This window comes from Aspergillus flavus, chromosome 5, assembly GCF_009017415.1.
Source record: "Aspergillus flavus chromosome 5, complete sequence".
Classification (NCBI taxonomy): Eukaryota; Fungi; Ascomycota; class Eurotiomycetes; order Eurotiales; family Aspergillaceae; genus Aspergillus; species Aspergillus flavus.
This window is the reverse complement of record NC_092408.1, coordinates 3,307,621-3,327,106: the sequence shown is the minus strand read 5'-3', so window position 1 is coordinate 3,327,106 and position 19,486 is coordinate 3,307,621. Positions and strand designations below refer to the sequence as shown.

At 48.1% G+C, this 19,486-nt stretch overlaps 6 protein-coding genes across 6 annotated transcripts; 2 read left to right on the top strand and 4 right to left on the bottom strand.

Annotated features, from left to right (window-relative positions):
• Positions 1-154: 154 nt before the first annotated feature.
• Positions 155-1,929, bottom strand: F9C07_8906 (putative serine carboxypeptidase; the record flags this gene model as incomplete). Its single annotated transcript, XM_041293236.1, has 4 exons — positions 155-1,047; positions 1,118-1,344; positions 1,395-1,677; positions 1,734-1,929. The coding sequence occupies 4 exons, from the start codon at positions 1,927-1,929 to the stop codon at positions 155-157; spliced, it is 1,599 nt and encodes a 532-aa protein (XP_041148087.1).
• A 1,106-nt stretch (positions 1,930-3,035) lies between these two features.
• Positions 3,036-4,231, bottom strand: F9C07_2204301 (D-alanine--D-alanine ligase; the record flags this gene model as incomplete). The annotated part of the gene is made up of 4 exons (XM_071509582.1): positions 3,036-3,173; positions 3,234-3,675; positions 3,714-3,805; positions 3,869-4,231. 4 exons carry the CDS (start codon positions 4,229-4,231, stop codon positions 3,036-3,038), a joined length of 1,035 nt encoding a protein of 344 aa, XP_071364571.1.
• A 1,950-nt stretch (positions 4,232-6,181) lies between these two features.
• Positions 6,182-7,816, top strand: F9C07_8903 (putative MFS monocarboxylate transporter; the record flags this gene model as incomplete). Its single annotated transcript, XM_041293226.1, has 2 exons — positions 6,182-7,563; positions 7,651-7,816. 2 exons carry the CDS (start codon positions 6,182-6,184, stop codon positions 7,814-7,816), a joined length of 1,548 nt encoding a protein of 515 aa, XP_041148085.1.
• A 321-nt stretch (positions 7,817-8,137) lies between these two features.
• Positions 8,138-10,394, top strand: F9C07_1694170 (uncharacterized protein). The gene is made up of 2 exons (XM_041293225.2): positions 8,138-8,603; positions 8,665-10,394. The coding sequence occupies exons 1-2, from the start codon at positions 8,459-8,461 to the stop codon at positions 10,197-10,199; spliced, it is 1,680 nt and encodes a 559-aa protein (XP_041148084.1). The 5' UTR covers positions 8,138-8,458; the 3' UTR covers positions 10,200-10,394.
• F9C07_2285239 (HAMP domain protein) lies at positions 9,468-18,799 on the bottom strand. The gene is made up of 4 exons (XM_071510750.1): positions 15,922-18,799; positions 15,108-15,434; positions 11,340-14,960; positions 9,468-11,282 (listed from the first exon to the last, which is right to left on the bottom strand). Exons 2-4 carry the CDS (start codon positions 15,342-15,344, stop codon positions 11,256-11,258), a joined length of 3,885 nt encoding a protein of 1,294 aa, XP_071364570.1. The 5' UTR covers positions 15,345-15,434; positions 15,922-18,799; the 3' UTR covers positions 9,468-11,255.
• Positions 17,093-17,365, bottom strand: F9C07_8899 (uncharacterized protein; the record flags this gene model as incomplete). The annotated part of the gene is made up of 2 exons (XM_071511837.1): positions 17,093-17,164; positions 17,234-17,365. 2 exons carry the CDS (start codon positions 17,363-17,365, stop codon positions 17,093-17,095), a joined length of 204 nt encoding a protein of 67 aa, XP_071364569.1.
• Positions 18,800-19,486: the final 687 nt, after the last annotated feature.

The window sequence follows — 19,486 nt, the reverse complement described above, 5'->3', positions numbered from 1 at the left end:
ATGCTTGATTAGGAAATGTATTCCCGTCGGTCAAAGCTCTTGTCTCCTTATCTCGAGATATGACATAACAGGTAGTGTAGTATCAGTAGTATCAGAACAGTATACAGGTATATGTAGCATATCATCATCTTCCAACTTCATGGTCCCAACTCACCTACAATTCTTCAATCCGCCCGAGTAGCCACTGGATGTGACGGTAGGCGACTCGGGGCTGGTACTGAGGCTGCATGTGGCCGCTCTGGAATGTCTCCGCCCACATCATTCCTCTCTCATAGTGTTGTATGCCCATTACTCCCTGGCCGCTGCGCCATGAGAAGAGATCGTTCTCTTCAAACACCTCCGCATACTGGAGGTCCGGCAGACCAATCTCAATCGGGGTGCTCGGCTGAGACTGGAATCCTAGTTGTCCGTTCCAAGTCATGTTCTGGATAGCCAAAAGGGTTCCATTGGTCTGGAGAATAAAATCGTAATCTCCGTGACTGATGAGAACTCGGTTTGTGGCTTCAATCACTTGGGGTAGAACACGTTCGATTGGGTTGGCGGACAAATCACCCAGTCTCCCAACTCCGGCGTCGCCACCAACGAAGACAGGCTGGAGCGAGGACAGGGACCAGGTCATATTGGGTGCGTGCATAGCTTTCTTGACATCATCGCGATCGAAATACACCGTGGCTCCGGCGGGTAGGTAGTGAAGTTTCGTGGGCCCTCCAAGAACATCCCACAGAAAGGGACACATCTGGTTGATGGCGTATACGTTGTAGCAAGGGTTGACTCGATAAGCTGCATCCGTGATCATGTTATAGATATTACAATCAGCGTCGCTGGTAGGGTCAAAAGACTTCGGAGGCTGGACCCCCGATGGAGGGAAAGTAAGATATTCGTCTATAAAGTCCTGATAACCACACGATTTGTGAAGACTTTGTAGTTGATTCATAAAGCTTGCATTAAAGTTGAAGATGTTAGCGTTCTCCTGCACAGTTGGCACAGCAGCCACTTGTTGTCCCACGTAGTCAAATTGGCCAATGACTGGGTCGTAAACCAGTGCCCCTACATTGAAAAGCATCAGCATATGAATGTTTGTGGGGCCTACTTCCTCGTTGCAAGAGAAAGAGCCTACCATGGACGTCATAATAGTCCTTGTCATTTTGATCCAGCATTGCCGCAGCAATGTACGGCACATAACGCCCAGCATAGCTCTGACCGGTCACGTAAATCTTGAATTTCTTGATTCCAAAGATGCCTTGAAAGTTCTTAAAGAAATTAATAAAGTCCCTGGACGTCTCCTCTTCAGTGGTAGCAGTAGGTGTGCCTGTAGAAAACCCCGTCCCAACGGGCTGATCAACCCTATAGTGAAGATTAAAGAAGGAATCCCAAAGGAGACAATCGAAACGTACCACAACATGTTAGTCAGATTTACCCAGGAATACGGATTAATGACTGGCGCATAGGTTCCTGGTGGCCAAACAAATCTGCCGGTTTCTTGGAGGAACCCTTCGAGGGAGCTAGCACCCGGGCCCCCATTAACCTCGATTGTAATTTCGTCCACAGGCTCCCCCACTGTCGGCTGGAACACAAAGAAGAGAGTTCTCGAGCTGTTACCCTTTTCGATTGGCACTGATCCCGAGTACAATTCACCGACGTCGAATGGCACATCAGGCAAGCTCTCCACGAGGTAGGCTATTGATCCATATGCCTACATCAGCATTCATCCACCAGGAAGTATGAATACATACGCCTCGTCTCGTCATTGAGAAATCGAAAGTTATCGTGTGAGCGGAGCTGACGCTCCTCCGAAGACAATGATGTTCTCCTGTCTAGGACCGAGGGTTCGTGCACTGGCTGATCAGAGCGTCCATGCTTGGAAGCACACGCCTTGTCGGTGCATGAGACGGCCAATAAAGCCGTCGGCACAACGCCTTGAAAGCGCATTCTGAGTTGGATTTGGGCGATCTGGCTGCGATGGACGTGAGAGACAGACGAAGTCTTTTTGCAGATTTTTTGGGGAAGACTGGATTATTTTATGTATTATCCGGTAGGGGTAAGAGGATGCATGCTAAGATCTGTAGGGTACCATTTTAGGGGCATTGTGGAGGCCGAAGATGTCTTTAAAGAAAGGGCTAGTGAAACAATGACATTTTTGACAGGGGACTGATAAGATCCCCGGGCCAGTCATCGCGTGAAAGAAACCCAATAATGAGGGTGGCTGCTGCGTCTGGAGATGGGAAGGTCGTAAATGACAACGGTCGGAAAAGCTTTAGTACCCATCCCTTGCGTGACTGAACATGTCCGATTACCATAATAATTGGACAGTTTATGGATCTAGCGTCTGCCACATTTTGATTGAGTAGCAAGGGACAGAGATGTTCCTGGCATCGACCAGGCTGCTGTTCATTTGCGGTGTAGTTTTTAGTATTCAGTTCCAGATCCCATCGATTTGCTTTGCTCTGTTTGCACCTTATGGGCAAAAGTCACTGGGTCCCGAGGGGTCTCGTGATGATATAGGGTGATGAAATCACTCTTTGGTTACCCTCGGAGTTCATGAACATGTGTTCCAACAAACCAATGGATATGGTGGATTGACCCAGACGGGCTTCTCATGTGTCTTGATCACGACACTACAAGTCAGCCCTCCAAATCTTATCGTCGCTTTTCTATTCGATCCGTCAATCAAATCATTCCCTGCCCAACCGAATGTAACGCCGTTGAAACCTTATCAGTCAATCAGTCCAAAGAGAATTAACCCCAAGGAACATTTCAATAAGAAAGATAGAAGGGATATTGAAACTTCCTCTCATCTTTAACTATGATCCCTACATAAATCCGTTCATTCTCGCTATTATATTATACGTCATTATACCCACCTGGATAGCTGCGTACAATATCTAGTAAATCTCAATGAGATTGACAGTAGAGTTGTTAACCGGTCGGTTTCGGGTTCAAGATCTAGAAAATAATCATATTAAGACTCATAAGATGCATCACGATAGGCATATCAAAGCAAAGTGAGTGTGCAGCATATAGCTATAAATTCCTAGCTAATAATAGCAAGCAGACTTTCTGGTGAGAGCACTTTGGATAATTGCTGCCAACAGCCTTTTATATGGAAGCCCATTTTCTTCGGCACTGCTCGGCAATGGAGAATGGCCGGGAAGGAGGCCGGAAATAGGATTCAGCTATATGACATTAGATAAAATCGTTCTTCCTTAAGGCGAGATCGACCTTGGCAGGCTTACCTCTAGAACGTTAGGGACAGCATCGTGCTCATCGGAGCTGAATCGAATGTCAACACGTCCAGCATCGCGGCAGCCAAGAGATCTCCAGGCGTCCAATGCAACCTGACAGGCAACCTTGACCTGTGGCTCAGCCATAAGCCCAGGGTCATGACGTACTACCAGCATGTTTGCGTCGCTAGACTTGCTTTTTCTGCTGGCAAACTCCAAACTGCTGGAGCTTTCATTTTCTCCGTTCCTGTCGCTGAAGGGATTTTGCCACAGAAACCCCGTTACGCCAACCACACAACTCTGGACACCAGTTCCTAGGATGCTCACTGAAAGCTCCCGTCCTGACAGAAAAGGTTCCACCAAGATATCTTGGTCAGGGAATATTGATCGTAGCTTTTTGACTGCCGATTCTAACTCTGCCGGTTCTGTCACTTTGTTAAATCTGACGATCCTTCTATAACTGACTTCAAAAAGAGTGGGTAGTGCGATAACATATTGTCAAGATTCTCAAGCCTCAGGTTCTGATCCTTCCGTGAGATCACCGAGAATGGAGCTGTGGGTATGTTATGATGAGCCAGGATAATCTATGTGCCCAGATTAGTTAGCAGGGCCGTGGTCTTCAAGTAACGACCTAAGAGATGCGGTACCTTAGTATGGACCTTGTTCTGACAAAGTGCCATCGTGGCAGCGTCAGAAAAGGTGTATAGCAATTGGTAGGCATCTAACAGCGCTGGAACCTGGGCTTCTCTGGATGACCCATGAAATCCTTGTGCGATGTTAAATGCCAGATCCCAATCCTTATATGTGCCAGCTGCTAGGTGTTTGACGAGGGATTGGACTCCTGGTACTAGGGTAACATGATGCCCAAGTTCTCGCAGGGTAGTCAGAACACTACCGGTTTCACCGCTGTGTGGTAAAGCCGCACATTCTTCTTCTGAATAACCTTGGTTGTGGAAGGTCGACCGTTGTTCGGCGATTAAGGCTATATGAAGAGAAGGTGTGTCAGACATGGCCGGCCTTCGAATAGCATCCAATATCGTATGGAGGTAGAGTAGGGATTGAAAACTTCCAATTTACACCTCAACCTCATGCGCTATTTAAAGGTATCTATGGACCATAACTGATCCGTCCTTTGTCAATGGAATCCAGTCATGTTCATGGCAGCTTGCGACATATCTCGATAGTATTCCTCAATCATCTTCCCTGGTAATCATTAAAAGTGGGGAGCTTTCTTAATGTTGATTGGTTTGGCGCGATCTGAATGCGGCGCTGGGGAAGATAGAGTACGTATGTGTGACAGTGTGACTTAGGGTAAATCTAATTCTGAAGTCTATGATCTATCAACTTCAGCTAGCCACTTTATTTACATATAATCTCTAAGGGAATCTACTCCACAGGGATCTACACGACTAGACCTCTGCACAAAGAGCCTATCAAGGTTGTATCCAATTCTGTTCGAGCCGTAATGTCAACCCAGTTACCAGTATAATATTTTACTTACCCACAACTCTTTTTTATATCTATATATATAAGCGCCCTCGAACGTAGTGGGTCCCCCCGATGTCGCCGAAGTGGATTGAGGAGCGAATAAAATGAGCGAGTGTACCCCCCGAAGTAACGGGCAAGAAATCTATAGCAATCTATAAAAAGTTCTAAGCTCTATACTGATCTATTTCCCGCTCCGGAGTTATCTTCCTACACTAGTCTATATAAAGACTAGTATATAATTAGGTAATAATCAATATATAACTATATATATATATTACTGAGCTTTACTAGACGGTTAACTACTACCCAAAAGTATAAGCTTTCTTCTTAAAAAGTTTTTCTTACAAAGCTGTCTCTATGTAGAAGGATATATCAGATGTATTCCTTTGAGTATAAACTGTCTTGTTATAACATTGAAAAGGACAAAATCAAGGAGTTATGTTTTAGTGCTGTTTTCCCCGTCGGAGTCTCCTTCCTCACATGCCTATCACGTGTTCTTGCCTAAGTTCTATCTAGGGATAACCTTCTATACTTGGTTCAAAGTTATGCCACCAACCTCTATGCAACAACTGGACTCCAGTGATGCAGCTCACAGCTGCTGACAAGAGTACAATGCCACAGTGCCCCCTATGGCTCCTGAGAAAGAGGTCGAGAGACCCCCTCGGCTCTACTCCGCACGCGCATTGATGCCCAGGAGATCCGTCAATATGTTTTTGGGCTCTGATGGAATCGACATGTCCGAGTCTCCAACGAAACCACCCCGCAAAATGGGGGAGCACGCTCTGTGTGGATATGATTCATTCACCTGTGGTCGTGGAATCGAATGCTACTGTCCTCTATGAAGTTGAGTACTAGAATGGGACCCACTTTTTTACCAGTTTCGTTCTTTCCACCATGCCTGATTTTTAAAACTTCTGTCCCTTTCACACTTCCCTAGCATCGCGCCTATGCCCTTCTATCTGTTTGTTGATTTACTAGGTCGGTTTGTTCTTTGTAGGGTTCGCAGGGCTGGCATATATCCACTGCACTCCACGGACCTTCCTGATCCCGGCTAGTGCTGCTTGTCGGCCGCGGGGAAAAAAGGCTTTAAAATCTCTTAAAGAGGGTGAACAAGGAACAACACACCAATGAGAACCATTCCTCTTGGAGAACAGCTCGGGGAAAACTGACTCAGACTCCACCGGCCAAGAAGTCAGGTTGCCTTTGGAGTTAATTACAAGAACGAGCGGTGGCCGGTTTCTTTTTCTTCGGGCTTACCTACTTCAACTCCCACCACTTTTGCCCGAGAATCGCTCGTATTTTCCTCCGTACTCCTCTTTTCTTGTAATTGTCTACTTTATTAACCAACGTGCTTCTACCAGCGTTGTGCCGTTGTCTCTCTCTTGGTTTGTGTTCGGACAGAAGCGAGAGGAAGAGGAAAAAGCGGAATCAAGGTCAACCGCGGTCCACTTCCGCCCTATATCACTACTAACATGTCGACCAACGTCAGACTCCATGGCGATTCTCATACAGGCGCGATAGAACAAGACAGCTCCAGAGCTTCTACCACCCAAGGTACTCCCCTGGATGTGGCACCTCTCGGATTGTCCGCAAAACCATCGACTGATGCCCCGAATGTACCTCTCAGCTCCGTTGAAGACGCCGGGTATCGGATTCCGCCAGCGGCACAACCTGGTTATGATCTTCCACCGGAAGGGCGAACGACCCTCGAGGATGGTCATGACAGGCCGTCCCTCGAATCCCAGACCGACCACTCAGCGCACAGTGCCCCTATGAGCCGTGTAACCACTGACGCTGATGGGAATACTTACCCTGAAGGCGGGCTAGAGGCCTGGCTAGTAGTGTTTGGTAGCTGGGCGGGCCTTTTTGCCGCGCTGGGTCTAGTCAATACCATCGGAACTTTTCAGGCTTACCTCGACAACCACCAGCTCGAAGATTATAGCTCGGGAAGCACTGGCTGGATCTTTGGAATGTACGCCTTCCTCACCTTTTTCTGCGGTGTCCAGATTGGTCCGATCTTCGATGCCAAAGGCCCGCGGTTTCTTGTCTTTGCGGGATCAGTATTAGTCGTTGTGCAGATGGCTACTCTTGGACTTTGCACCCAATACTGGCACTTCATGCTTGTGATTGGTGTCACTGGGGGCCTGGGGGCCTCGCTAATCTTTACGCCAGCCATATCTGCAATTGGCCATTTCTTCAACGAGAAGCGTGGTGTTGCGACAGGCATTGCTGCAACAGGCGGTTCTGTTGGAGGTGTTACGTTCCCACTCATTCTCGAAAAGTTGTTTCCGATGATTGGATTCGCCTGGGCCACTCGTGTGGTTGGTCTAATCTGTTTGATTCTAGTGATCATTTCCTGCCTGCTGGTCAAGTCCCGATTACCCAAGAAGCCGGCTTCCAAAGAGAATGTACTCCCCGACTTCCGCATCTTTCGGGAGCCCAAGTTCGCTCTCACAACAGCTGGAATTTTCTTCGTCGAATGGGGTCTCTTCGTTCCAATTAGTTATATTTCCTCGTACGCGTTGGCCCACGGTGTGTCCAGCCAGTTTTCGTATCAGTTACTGGCGATTCTTAACGCAGGATCGTTCTTCGGAAGATGGATCCCTGGTTTTGTCGCCGATTCCCTAGGACGCTATAACACCCTGATTGCCACTGTTGCTTTATGTCTTGTCTGCAATGCATGTCTTTGGCTCCCTGCTGGCGATAGTGTGCCAGTTATGGTTGTCTACAGCGTTATCTTTGGTTTTGCGAGTGGCAGTAACATCAGCCTCACCCCAGTTTGTATATCTCAACTTTGCAAAATCGAGAATTATGGGCGATACTATGCTACATCATACACAATTGTGAGCTTTGGGTAAGTCAAGAAAGCTCCCTGTGTCTTGCCCGTGCATGGAAGATGCCGAGTGTAGGAAGCTAACGATGCCTTGTTGCCTTGTTGCAGCACCCTTACTGGTATCCCGATTGCTGGTGAGATCCTATCACGTTGTAACGGAGAATATTGGGGACTCATTGTCTTCACGACCTGTTGTTATGCAGTCGGACTTGCCTGTGTTACTGCTGTGAAAATAATCCACGTTGGCTGGCGTCAGCCCTGGGCACTTTACTGAAGCCAGTACCAACTTGGAGAAGCTCTCTCGCGGTTCAGTTACATTTGAGTTGCGGAATGAAGAACCTAAATCCGAAAAAGACGAAGCGAATCATTGAAGAGAAGGAGCGAAACCTCGTTTGATCGAAGAATGACGTTACTACTTAATGATACGACCTTGAAGGAAATGGCACGCGAAACACATATAGATCTTAGCAAGCAAAGTTAGCGGGAAAAGTTAATGTCTAGCAATCATCAATTACATTCTTTGTGGAAATGACAAGAAGTGTCTGGGCCATAAAAGTCCCGGGACGTCAAGCCATGGAAGATGGTCATAACGACGCCTATATCTCGACACCGGAGAAGTCTTCCGTTCACAGTCTACCATTCCTTTGATTGGATTTTGATCTTCTCAAGCATGCCCAAGAAATTTATCCGTCACCATGACGGCTCACAGGTGTGTCACGGTCGTTCAATTCCGGGGAGAGCACACGCCTCATATGCAACATCTTTGTTCAATGACATACAACGATCATCATGAATGCATCCAGCACGGCATACTGCTCAAGTATTTGTACTTTACGATTCCCTTACTGCTTCCTCTCTGCGGCACATCTGCTGTTTCAGTCTCTGCCCCTTCTGTCAACATTGATTGACATCCAGAATGGCCCCCGCGATGAGTTTGGTTACTCTGGCTGTTGCCTCCTGGAGCCTTGTATATGGAGTGACAGCTGGTGTCATACCCTCAGGCTCGATGCCAACAGTATCCGGGATAACCACCAGCCCACGCCCTAGTTCATCCTACCCAGGTATCGCCGCTCCAGATCCGTCATTTCTATTGACCCAAGCAGCTAACCATTCGAATTGCAGGGCCATGCTCTCCATGCCCTTCGCTCCCCTCATGCCCTGCCGCTACAACAGTGACCGTCACTGTGACTGCAACGGCATGTGTGCCGACACCCACTCCAAGTGGCGGTGGAGGTGTAACTCAACCTCATCCTTCCCCGTCTTTCCCAGTGCCGCCTGGCACACCAGGAGCTGGAACTAGTCAAACAAGTGGTATAAGCGGTAGCCAACCAGGTCCCGGTCCCGGTCCCGGTCCCAGCCCCAGTCTACCAGGTCAATCACCATGCCCAACCATCCCCGTGGGACCCGGTGGTGGAGGTTCAACATCCGGAGGTCCGCCAGCATTAACCACTGTACCTGTTCCGACTATATCCTCCTCGGTGAAGCCTCAGCCTACCAGCGCCATCCCTTCAACCATCACCCCCATCCATCCACCGACGAGCACCCCAGTGCAGCCTTCACCGCCCCAGTCAACTCCTCCATCAAGCTCCCCAGGGAAAACTAAGCCAATCCCTCCCCCAGTCACCCCAGGAAAAACCAAGCCGGTCCCACCAACCAGCACGCCGGTGCAACCTCCACCCAGTGTGCACCCAACTACCCAACCAATTCCTCCGTCAAGCTCCCCTGGTGAAACTAAGCCTATGCCGCCACCAAGCACACCCGTCCAGCCTCCACCAACCCAATCCATTCCTCCATCAAGCACTCCAGGAGCAACCCTACCAGGCACTCCAGGCACTCCAGGCACTCCAGGCACTCCAGGCACTCCAGGCACTCCAGGCACTCCAGGCACTCCAGGCACTCCAGGCACTCCAGGCACTCCAGGCACTCCAGGCACTCCAGTCCAGCCTCCACCTAGTGTACACCCAACTACTCAACCAGTTCCTCCATCAAGTACCCCGGGCAAAACCAAAACCAAGCCGGCGTCTCCACCAGGCACTCCAGTCCAACCTCCACCTAGTGTGCATCCAACTACTCATCCAGCCTCCCCACCAGGCACCCCAGGAACAACCAAAACCAAGCCGGCGTCTCCACCGGGTACTCCAGTCCAACCTCCACCCAGTGAGCAACCTCCGACAAGCACCCCGGAAGAGACTAAACCGGCGCCATCAACACCAGTTCAACCTCCAACAAGCGAGCAACCAACCACCAAACCAATCCCTCCGATTGGTATTACCACCAAGCCACCAACAGAGACTCCAACGGAGACCCCAACGGAGACCCCAACTGGTTCACCCCCCGGACCTCCGGTACCCACCGCTTCGCCACCTGGCAGTGTCACACCGACCCAACCCTCATCCTCTTCAGAGGAAGGAGTGAAGCCAACAACGACCGTACCAACTGTCCCTCCGACAGAAACTCCTGAAGATGACCCTCCAGGTGATGATCCTCCCGGTGATGACCCCCCTCCTAAAACAACCCTCGTAAAGAGGGCATATCCCCGTTGGCACATAAAGGGAGGAAAGCATTGGAATTTCACTAAGCCTAAGACGGGTAAGAAGCCCAAGACAACCGGTAGGCCTTTCGAGCCGGACTATGATCAGGACGAAGATGAGGAATGAAAATTGTAAGGTATCGAGGAGGTAATTGTTTTGTTCTTGAGAGTATCTAAGTGGCCCAGGCATGCAGGCGCATGTTGCTTACAGAGTCTTTACCGTCGACCGTTTATATCCTTAATCTTAGTGGATGAATGGTAGATGTTTGCTGAATGATATTTCGGTTTTACTATTGGTAGTCTATAAGCGTACTAGAAAAGGCCGACAGGGGTGTGTAGTAGTCACTTTAGTCGTAAAGTCTTTAGGTGTAATTCCTTTCGAGGACAGTAATCGCATAGCCGTTCCAGAAAAACAATTTATACACGCCGAAAAGAAGAGGGTAAGGAGATATGAAGGGAGGAAGTGTTGCAGATCCAGAGCTCCCAGGACCCCAAGCCAAAAGTTTCATCTGCTAATATGAGGAGAAAACAAAGATTAAATACAATACAAATAGGAACGGAAAATGAGAAGGCCCAACGCAATGGTATGCGTGTGAGATGGAGGGGAAAAGAGAAAGGAGCTTTGGTAGATCAACTGCACGATACGCAAGAGAATCCGGCAATCGTTATGGCGAGGGATACTGGCTCCCTTCTAACGGTTGCTTCAACTTGCTCGGTATTTGTCTTTATCCCATGCCGCAGGTTTATTCGGAAGAACCCTACCAGTGATTCCATACGCCCAACACCTTACACCAGAAAACAGCTGGCATAGCAACAACCGAAATCAAAAAAAAAAAACCATGATGAATATGATATGGTCAAACAAGTGAAAACATGGCCATAGGCAGAGACAGTCAACATGGATCCAGTGAAAAACATATGCAGGGTAACAGTAAGTTCGACTAGATCATCGGGGAATAATAAGCGAGAGGCGTAGTAGTAGGAGGGAGTGAGGTGAGAATCAAGAAGAGTTTCCCCGAAAAGAAAAATCCAAAATGAAACAAAGGCACCTTGAGGAGGTCAACCATGACAAGAAGCATTTCTTACGGGCGCGCAAATGAAAAGGGTATATAAGGTTCGCATCGAAGCCACTTGAAATATGAAAGGAAACGAAAAAGAAGCGAAGGCAGATTTCTAGAACGTTTCACGAGCTATTGGACCGCAGCAATGCCTGCTTATTCGTTAGATCAGTACGCTTGCTCAGACGTGGAAGATTCAATTGACTTACCCGCTCCATGGAAAGGTCCTCGGCCTTCTCGACATTGGGACTTGCAAGGCTTCCCCGGTTAACGGTGCTCGATGCAGTGATAGATCTACCTTCCATGCCCGGACGTGAGCCTTTACCGTCGGGGCCGTGATGAACCGGATGCATCTCGCCGCTACTCGAGATTCGCGATTCCTTGCTCTTCTCCAAAAGCGAACCACCAAGTGTAGCACATTTGAGGATGGTCTGCATCATTTGGTTCTGTTTCAATGGCTTCGAGAGGTATTCGTCCATCTGAGCTTGTATACACTTCTCTCGGTCGCCCAACATAGCGTGTGCAGTAAGGGCGATTATCGGCGTCCGACTGAGACCGGATTCCCTCTCGTATTCACGAATCTTACCTGTTGCCTCAAAACCACCCATGACGGGCATCTGCACGTCCATCAGGATGACATCGTACCGATGTTGCTTAACGGCTTCCACAGCTTCCAGGCCGTTGCTGACGACGGAAACCTTATGGTTGTGTTTCTCTAGGATTTTAACGGCCAGTTTCTGATTGACGTCGTTATCCTCTGCCAGGAGGATGTCAAAGGAACGGGAGTGGTCGGTAGTAATAGGAGTAGAGCGTCCCTCAAGCGCAGGCAACATGCCATTACCGAGATCTATAGGTTGACATGGTGTGGTCATGTACGAACTGATTCCGAGGTCCAGGGCAGACTTCAAGCTTACGCACACCAACGGGCAGACCAGGACAATCGGTACGTATTTGAAGTCATCAAACGTCCGGAGCAACCGTGCCGTGCCAACTGAATCCACAATAATAACATCGTAAGCGTGGCCAGACTCCTTGCCAGACGGATCTTGGATCTCAGGGGGCGGAACGTGATCTTCGTTTCGAACAACCAATGGCTCCAGATCCATCTGCTTGAGCATCTTCATGACATTGTCCGCCTGTGTACCATTCTCCCCTTTGTCGATAAAGAGGACGCGGTGATTCTTGTACGGCAGCAGCTGAGAAGCAATGACGTTCAAAGACTGATCGGCGAGTTTCACAACACACGTGAAATGGAATGTGCTACCATGGCCATACTCAGACGTAACCCATACATCACCACCCATCAGGTTCACCAAGCGTTTCGAGATAGATAAACCAAGGCCTGTTCCACCAAACCTGCGCGTTGTTGAGCCATCAGCCTGCTGGAAGGTGTCGAATATTAGATCAAGTTTGTCCTCCTCAATACCGATTCCGGTGTCAGATACTGAAAACTCAAAGGCGTATTCGTTGGCCGCACACTGTTCGCGGTCCGACTTTCGAATCGTGAGCTTGACCTCTCCGTGCTCCGTAAACTTGATGGCGTTGCCCACCAAGTTAAGAATAATCTGACGAAGACGGAAAGGATCACCAGTGACATAGTCTGGTACTGTGTTATCGACCTGGTAGGTCAAGCTAAGGAACTTCTCATTTGCCTTCACCGCAAGTGTCTTCAATGCGTTGAAGACGGTTCCTCTCACTGTGAAGGGGATACTTTCGATAACCATCCTGTTTGCCTCGATCTTCGAGATATCAAGTATATCATCAATGATCGTTAATAAGCTGTTTGCAAGATTATGCACGACATTCAACATCTCACGGGTATAAGGCTTGAGGTCATCCGTATCTAGCGTTAACTGCGTCATACCGATGATGCCATTCATGGGTGTACGGATTTCGTGACTCATATTGGCCAGGAACTCAGACTTGGTACGATTAGCAAGCTCAGCTGCTTCCCTGGCGGCGGTGTTTCTCTGGATACTATCCCGGAGGTTGGAAACCATTTTGTTGATCTTCCGCTTCAACTCGTCCATCTCTCCAGAAGCATTAACAGTGATAAGCTTCGTGAAATCGCCATCTGTCGCAGCATCTGTGATTTCGCCAAATGCACGCACCTGGGACGTGAGGTTTTCTGCCATAATATTCACGTCCTCAGTGATTTCTTTCCATGTTCCAGCAATTCCTTCAACGTTAGCCTGACCACCCATCTTGCCGTCAACACCGACATCGCGCGCGACCTTTTTCAACTCAGTTGCAAACTTAGCGAGTCGGTCAACCATGTGATTGATTGTGACCTTGAGCGTCAAGATCTCTCCCTGAGCATGCACTTCAATCTTCTTGCTGAGATCACCCTTGGCAATGGCTTGAGTGACATCTGAGATACTCCGTACCTGCGATGTCAAATTCTGGGCCATGGTGTTGACGTTATCGGTAAGATCCTTCCATTTGCCCTCCACGTTATCCACCTTGGCTTGGCCACCAAGAGTACCGTCCGTGCCGACCTCACGAGCAACTTTGCTGACCTCAAAGGCAAAGGTGTTGAGTCGGTCCACCATGCCATTGATCGTGCTCTTCAAGTCCAGTATTTCACCTTGGACATTCGCAGTAACCTTCTTAGTCAGGTCACCCTTTGCTACTGCAGTAGTGACATCAGCGATCTCTCTGACTTGAGTCGTCAAATTGTTGGCCATTCGGTTGACATTTTCGGTCAAATCCTTCCATGTACCCTCCACATCATTAACCGTGGCTTGACCACCGAGGACACCATCTGTACCGACCTCTTTAGCAATCTTCGTGACTTCCTGTGCAAATTGCCGCAATTGATCCACCATGGAATTAATAATATTCTTCAACTCTGCAATCTCTCCTTTACAGTTGGCCTGGACCTTCTGCGTCAAATCACCTTTGGCGACCGCTTTCGTGACTGTAGCGATATCTCGCACTTGGGTTGTCAAATTATTCGCCATGGCGTTGACATTAACCGTGAGTTCGTTCCACATGCCTTTCACTCCGTCAATCTGAGCCTGTCCACCCAGGACACCCTCAGTACCGACATCACGTGCGACGCGTGTAACTTCTGTGGCAAAGGTACGAAGTTGATCCACCATGGTATTGATGGTCTGTTGCAGTTCCAAGATTTCGCCCTGGGCCCGACTTTCAATCTTCTGGCTCAGATCACCATGAGCGACAGCTGTTGTGACCACAGCAATCTCACGCACTTGGTCCGTGAGATTCTTGGCCATGATGTTGACGTTTTCCGTAAGCTCCTTCCAGATACCATGGACCCCTGTGATCTGGGCCTGGCCACCAAGGATGCCTTCCGTTCCGACCTCTCGTGCGACTCGAGACACTTCACTACCAAACACTTGCAGCTGGTCCATCATAGTGTTGATCGTCCGTTTGAATGTAGCAATTTCGGGGTCCATCTCCAGAGGATGGATCTGCACCTTCATTGACAGGTCACCGTTAGCGACCTGGGTGATGATGCCACCGATCTCCCTTAAGGCCTTCTGGAAAGCTTCGTTGGCTTGCTGGTGTTTGCGAAGCTCCCGCTCCAACAGGACCACATCCTCGTTTTCAACCTTGGTCAGAGCCCGTCGCGTTTGCTCTTCCTGCTGTTGTAATTCATCACGAACTTGAGCGATAATGTCTTTCTGAAAGCTTATTTCCTCCGCCTGTTTCTGAACATGGTTTCGTAGATAACTGATGTCCTCCTCGCGTACCAGTCGAGTCCTCGAGTCCAGGTCTTCATCTTCGTCGCTCTCCTCCTCCTCAATATCCTCATCGGGCTCTTCTATCCGCCTTGGGTGGTGGGGTCTATGGGAGTTTTGCTGCTGTAGTGTGGAAGAGAAGTTAGAAAGTTGCTGGGACGACGAGCGAGAAAGTCCAAAAGACCACAAGAAGTCAGCTTCCCTCTCAGTAGAGCCGAGGGAAGACTGGGAGGATTCAGGGAAAGTTCCGGGGGAAGTCTGGTGACTGACAGCTTGTGATTCCAGTCGTTGAACTCGACGAACCAACGCCTCCAACTCATTTTCAAAGGCTGCCTTTGACGAACTTGCATCTCCCGGTAGCTTGGTGACTTTGGTGTCGTAGCCATTAGATGAGGCGTGCGATAGCGGAAAATCAAAGGGAGGAGCGGAGCCGGAGCGAGGGGTTTCGCGGGCAAGACCCCGAAGGATGGCAGCAGCGGCCGCGAGCGTTTCGTCCGCGCCAGCCATTGTGCCTAGGACGACTCAATCACAAACGGGACATAAGTAGTGTTGCTGTGAAGAATTTTCTTGTTCTCCTTTCGCTCGTGCAAAATTCGTCTAAATATGAAAACACGGAGAATGAGACGCTATCCCAAAAGAAAAAGAGATAAAGATCCCGGTCCAGTTAACAGTTTTAAAGGGAGGGCAACATGAAAGAAATCCCGTAGGGCAAAAGGAAGATGAAAAAGGAGTGAGGCGTATTCCAGATGATCGGGATAGAGGGACGAGTCTATATGATAATACTCGGATAGTGAATAGTCAAGGGGGGAGGGGAAGATATAAACGATCACCGAAAAGAAAGATAGAGTTGGTGAAGGGAATGGTACAGGAAATAAAAAAGAATATTGAAGCAAAAAAGGGAAAAATCACCAAGTAACTAGCGGTTGGTGATTGGGTGAAGGACAGAGGGGGGGGAAGGTAAGAAAAAAGAAAGTGGTATGGAATGGACGAGGAGGACAGAGGAGCAAAAGCAGCGTGAAAATTAAACGATGGGGTAAAAAGAGGAGGACGATCCGAAGGTCGTTTGAAGATGAACCTAACCTACCTGACGGGAAGCCGTGTTACTGACACGAATGATCGGGCGAATCTGCTAAGGCGACATGGGGGTGTCCTTGTGGAGAGCGAGCACAGGGTTTCCGATGGACGGTCGAGGATTAAGGCGAAGGGGACAAAGCAGCGACCGAGCAGACAAAGACCGTCTTGTCTAGGCGAGGGAAAGCAAAAAGAAATTAAAAAAAAGAAAGGAAAAAAAAAAAAAAAGGGAAAACGAATAGGGAGACGGTCAGTCGAAGGGGAAACCCACTGAAAAGGGGAGTTTAGGATTATCGAACGGAGGTTGAGATTGTGGTTGTGAGTTTGAGCAGTTGGTTCGGTGGAGAGAACGAAAGAGATCAGTAAGCGTAAGTTTTCTGGTTCAGTTTGGTTTGGTTTGGCTGATTTCTTTTTCCTTTTTTTTTTTTTCTTTTTTTCTTTTGGAGTGAGGGCGCACGGAAGAGGACCTTTCCTTAGAAAGGAAAAGAGCCAAAAAAAAGAATACTAATAACTAACAAAACTAAAAATGAATACTGTAATTAACGGGAAAATCATCAATAACTCTCTCTCTCCCTCTTTTCTCTCGCTGTCTGAATCTATGGAGGAGAGGGGTTCTTGGTTTGGATTGTTTGCTCGTTTGGAATAAAATCCTTTCTTCTTTATTTTCCCTTAGTATTTTCTTTTTCGTTTTGTTCTTTTTGCTTCTTTATTTTTTGTATCCGATGCCCTCCTCCGAGAGGGTCCGATTTAGAAAATGACAAAATCCTGGATTGTGGACTTTTGTAAGGGGGCGGAGTGAAAGAAAGAGAAGATAGAAAGAACTACGACACTTGTGAGGGGGAACAAGGAAAAAAAGAGGAATAATGCTATTAGACTTGACTTGACTTCCACTGACCTGCTGAATCACCGTCCACTGTGGTGGGTATTGTTACTAGTTGGGTAGAGTATAGAGTGGTTTAGTAACCCTATGAGATGAGAAAATGCTACAGCTCCAAAAAAGAAAAGCAAAAGAGTAATACATGTTCGATGCACTCAAGAATTTAAGCCATCAAGAATTCCTAGCTGTAAATTTACATAGCCAATGGATATTTTCTTCTACTTCACCGTCAACGTTCTTCCTCTTATGTATCGCGTCGTCTGTACTGTGTACCTTCGGTCCGGCCAGGTACCGAAAGGAAAATACTTTACCTCTTCCCTGGTGCTGCCTCAGGACACTTCTTGCTTGCCTCTCTTCCAATGGTCGACTTCATTTTCCCCTGTGGAGATTCGTCTCTGCTACCTACTAATAATAATACATTTAGTTCACACAATAGACTCCATCTAACATTGCTCCAAGTCTTAGAGCTTGGGGAATGGTGCAATAGAATCCAAATAAAATGACCACCAAGTAATAATAGCAGCAAGTGGAGGGTTGTCTCTCCTGGCTTTTGTGTGCGTGTCTCACTCCGACCCTTCATATCCTGACCTGTGACTGGCCGGGTGTGTGGATATGCCGGAAGTTAGTGCGTGGGCTTTAGAATCCACTACCCATCTTTTAAGCCACTCTCGACACCTTGGTTAACCGCCACACCCACGGTGTACAAGGCGTAACTTGTGAGACTCTGCGTCGTGGTGCACGGGGCATCCTCAAAGCCTCCATCATGCCTTGTCAATTTAACTACCGATCCATCCGCTTTTATTTCCTGGTCGCTGGGTTTTTCACTCCGAGTTATCCAAGGTTCCTTTTTGGCGATATTTTCCCTGTTAAGGGGGATTGTTCCGAATTACCTTTCACCAGAGCCAATCACTTTTCTTTTGTCCCTCGGTTCTGTTCCAAGGTACCGAAGATTAATAATAGTACGACATATCAACATTAGAATAGGAACTAGGTAAACAAGGGGATACCTTGTCGATTATTATATGGGAGGGAAAAAGAAAAAGAAATGAATTTCTTGACCGATATGCGTGTGTATGTGTGTGTATTTGTGTGTGCATGTTGATCCTTGTTTCATCGTCATCCTATTATGTTAGGATTGTGGTGATCACCTCCAGGACTAGTGGCGATCGTATGGCGGTGGCTCTAGCTGGTAGTGCTGGCCCCGGTTATTACCTATCACACTACTTACCACTTGTGGTCAGGGGGGTTACGGACAAGGATGACGGGCGAAGGGCGGAGAATATCGAGATGAAGGAGCGGGGAAGAGCAAGAGAGAAAAAAAACGAAAAAACAAAAAAAAGCCAAGTTCATCAAGGACGAGAAGAAATCAAGAAACCAGGTATCTGGACCTGGACTCGAAGCTTGAAAAGCTCACCCTACAGGGTACATACAACATACATACAGTGTACATCAACTTTAGGTAGGGCCTTCAAGTTGATCAATCATTCTTTCTTACCTAAATGATAGTGGAGGGTTTCGGTGCATATTGGTATTGTATGCTGTATGTATAACATACAATACCCACGGCCAGGTACACACATGAGTGTTTCCTAAAATCCACGTGTATATGAGATCTTCCTCGTCAACTTCCACCACCTTTGGTTCCTAATGAAGTCTATTGAGGTCTTTGGTAACTTCGGATGGATCTCACTGGTCCTCGCTTTAATTGTGATGGGGAGGTTCCAAACAAAAGCTTCATCGGCTAAATCTTGCGAACCATTCTAGTAAAAAAGTGGCACCCTTTAGGTAGATAGGCATCACCGTCAAACGGTGGGGGAAGGGAACTCTTGTCCCTAAGTCATCCGGGAGTAATAGAAATACCAGTATCACCCTTACAGCGCTAAGGTCCCCCCGGAACATCGACGGCGTCCTTAAGTCCAGAACTTAACGGTTGCGTGCGGGTCCCATAAAGCAACTTATAAGCCAATTATGGACGTGATAGCTTGAGAAGGTTCCACCAGGTCCATTCCTCTTCCAGATCCCTCATGCGAGGTTGTAAAAAATCCCGTCGAGGTTTAAAGGGCTGACGAGATGCCCTTTTGGGGAGGCTGTTTCCTTCGGACTCAGAAGCCAACTAGTACCCGGTTGGATGAAAGGCGTGGACAAATCACAATCTCCTTGGTTGTCCTGCTTACTGTTCTTAGTTTCATTTGCTTATTAGTAACTTTGCCAGCGATGACCTGGCAATTTAAGAGTCCAAGGTAGTATGCACCGGCAATCATAACGAGGTAGCACTAAGAGACTAACTAGCATATGCTGCGGTAGTGTCTACTCAAAATCCACAAGATATTAACTGGACCCAAATTTCTGACATGGGAAAGGAATATCTGTTGCGGTTCTGTCTCGAAAAATGATCCATCGTGCTCAGCAACTGCCGTTCCGATGCAGCGCCAGTCGAGGTGCATGGGCCTAAAGCCTTCTTTAATCAATATCTGGCATACTCTCTGGTCTTAGCCTCGGGATGACAGCCAATTGCGGTGGCACCCCGGGCCACTGCCGCCAGTGATGTATAATGTCTATTCAGGTTAAGTGTCTCATGACAGTTTACCACTCCGTGGGTATTGCAATACGCTGTGTATCCAAAATCATAGCTATTCTATTACATGTTAGGGCTACCCGGTTAACAGACCAAATTGGATCTCTACATTGAGGTCAGACAAAG

What these genes read in the sequence shown, in the direction of transcription:
- F9C07_1694170 (XM_041293225.2), top strand. Translation starts at nt 8,459, where the DNA reads ATGGCCCCCGCGATGAGTTTGGTTACTCTGGCTGTTGCCTCCTGGAGC. An exon ending in CCCTAGTTCATCCTACCCAG is followed by an intron (nt 8,604 to 8,664) that starts GTATCGCCGCTC and finishes TTCGAATTGCAG; the next exon opens with GGCCATGCTCTCCATGCCCT.
- F9C07_2285239 (XM_071510750.1), bottom strand. Translation starts at nt 15,344, where the DNA reads ATGGCTGGCGCGGACGAAACGCTCGCGGCCGCTGCTGCCATCCTTCGG. An exon ending in AACGACTGGAATCACAAGCT is followed by an intron (nt 14,961 to 15,107) that starts GTCAGTCACCAG and finishes TCCACACTACAG; the next exon opens with CAGCAAAACTCCCATAGACC. An exon ending in AGGACCTTTCCATGGAGCGG is followed by an intron (nt 11,283 to 11,339) that starts GTAAGTCAATTG and finishes ACGAATAAGCAG; the next exon opens with GCATTGCTGCGGTCCAATAG.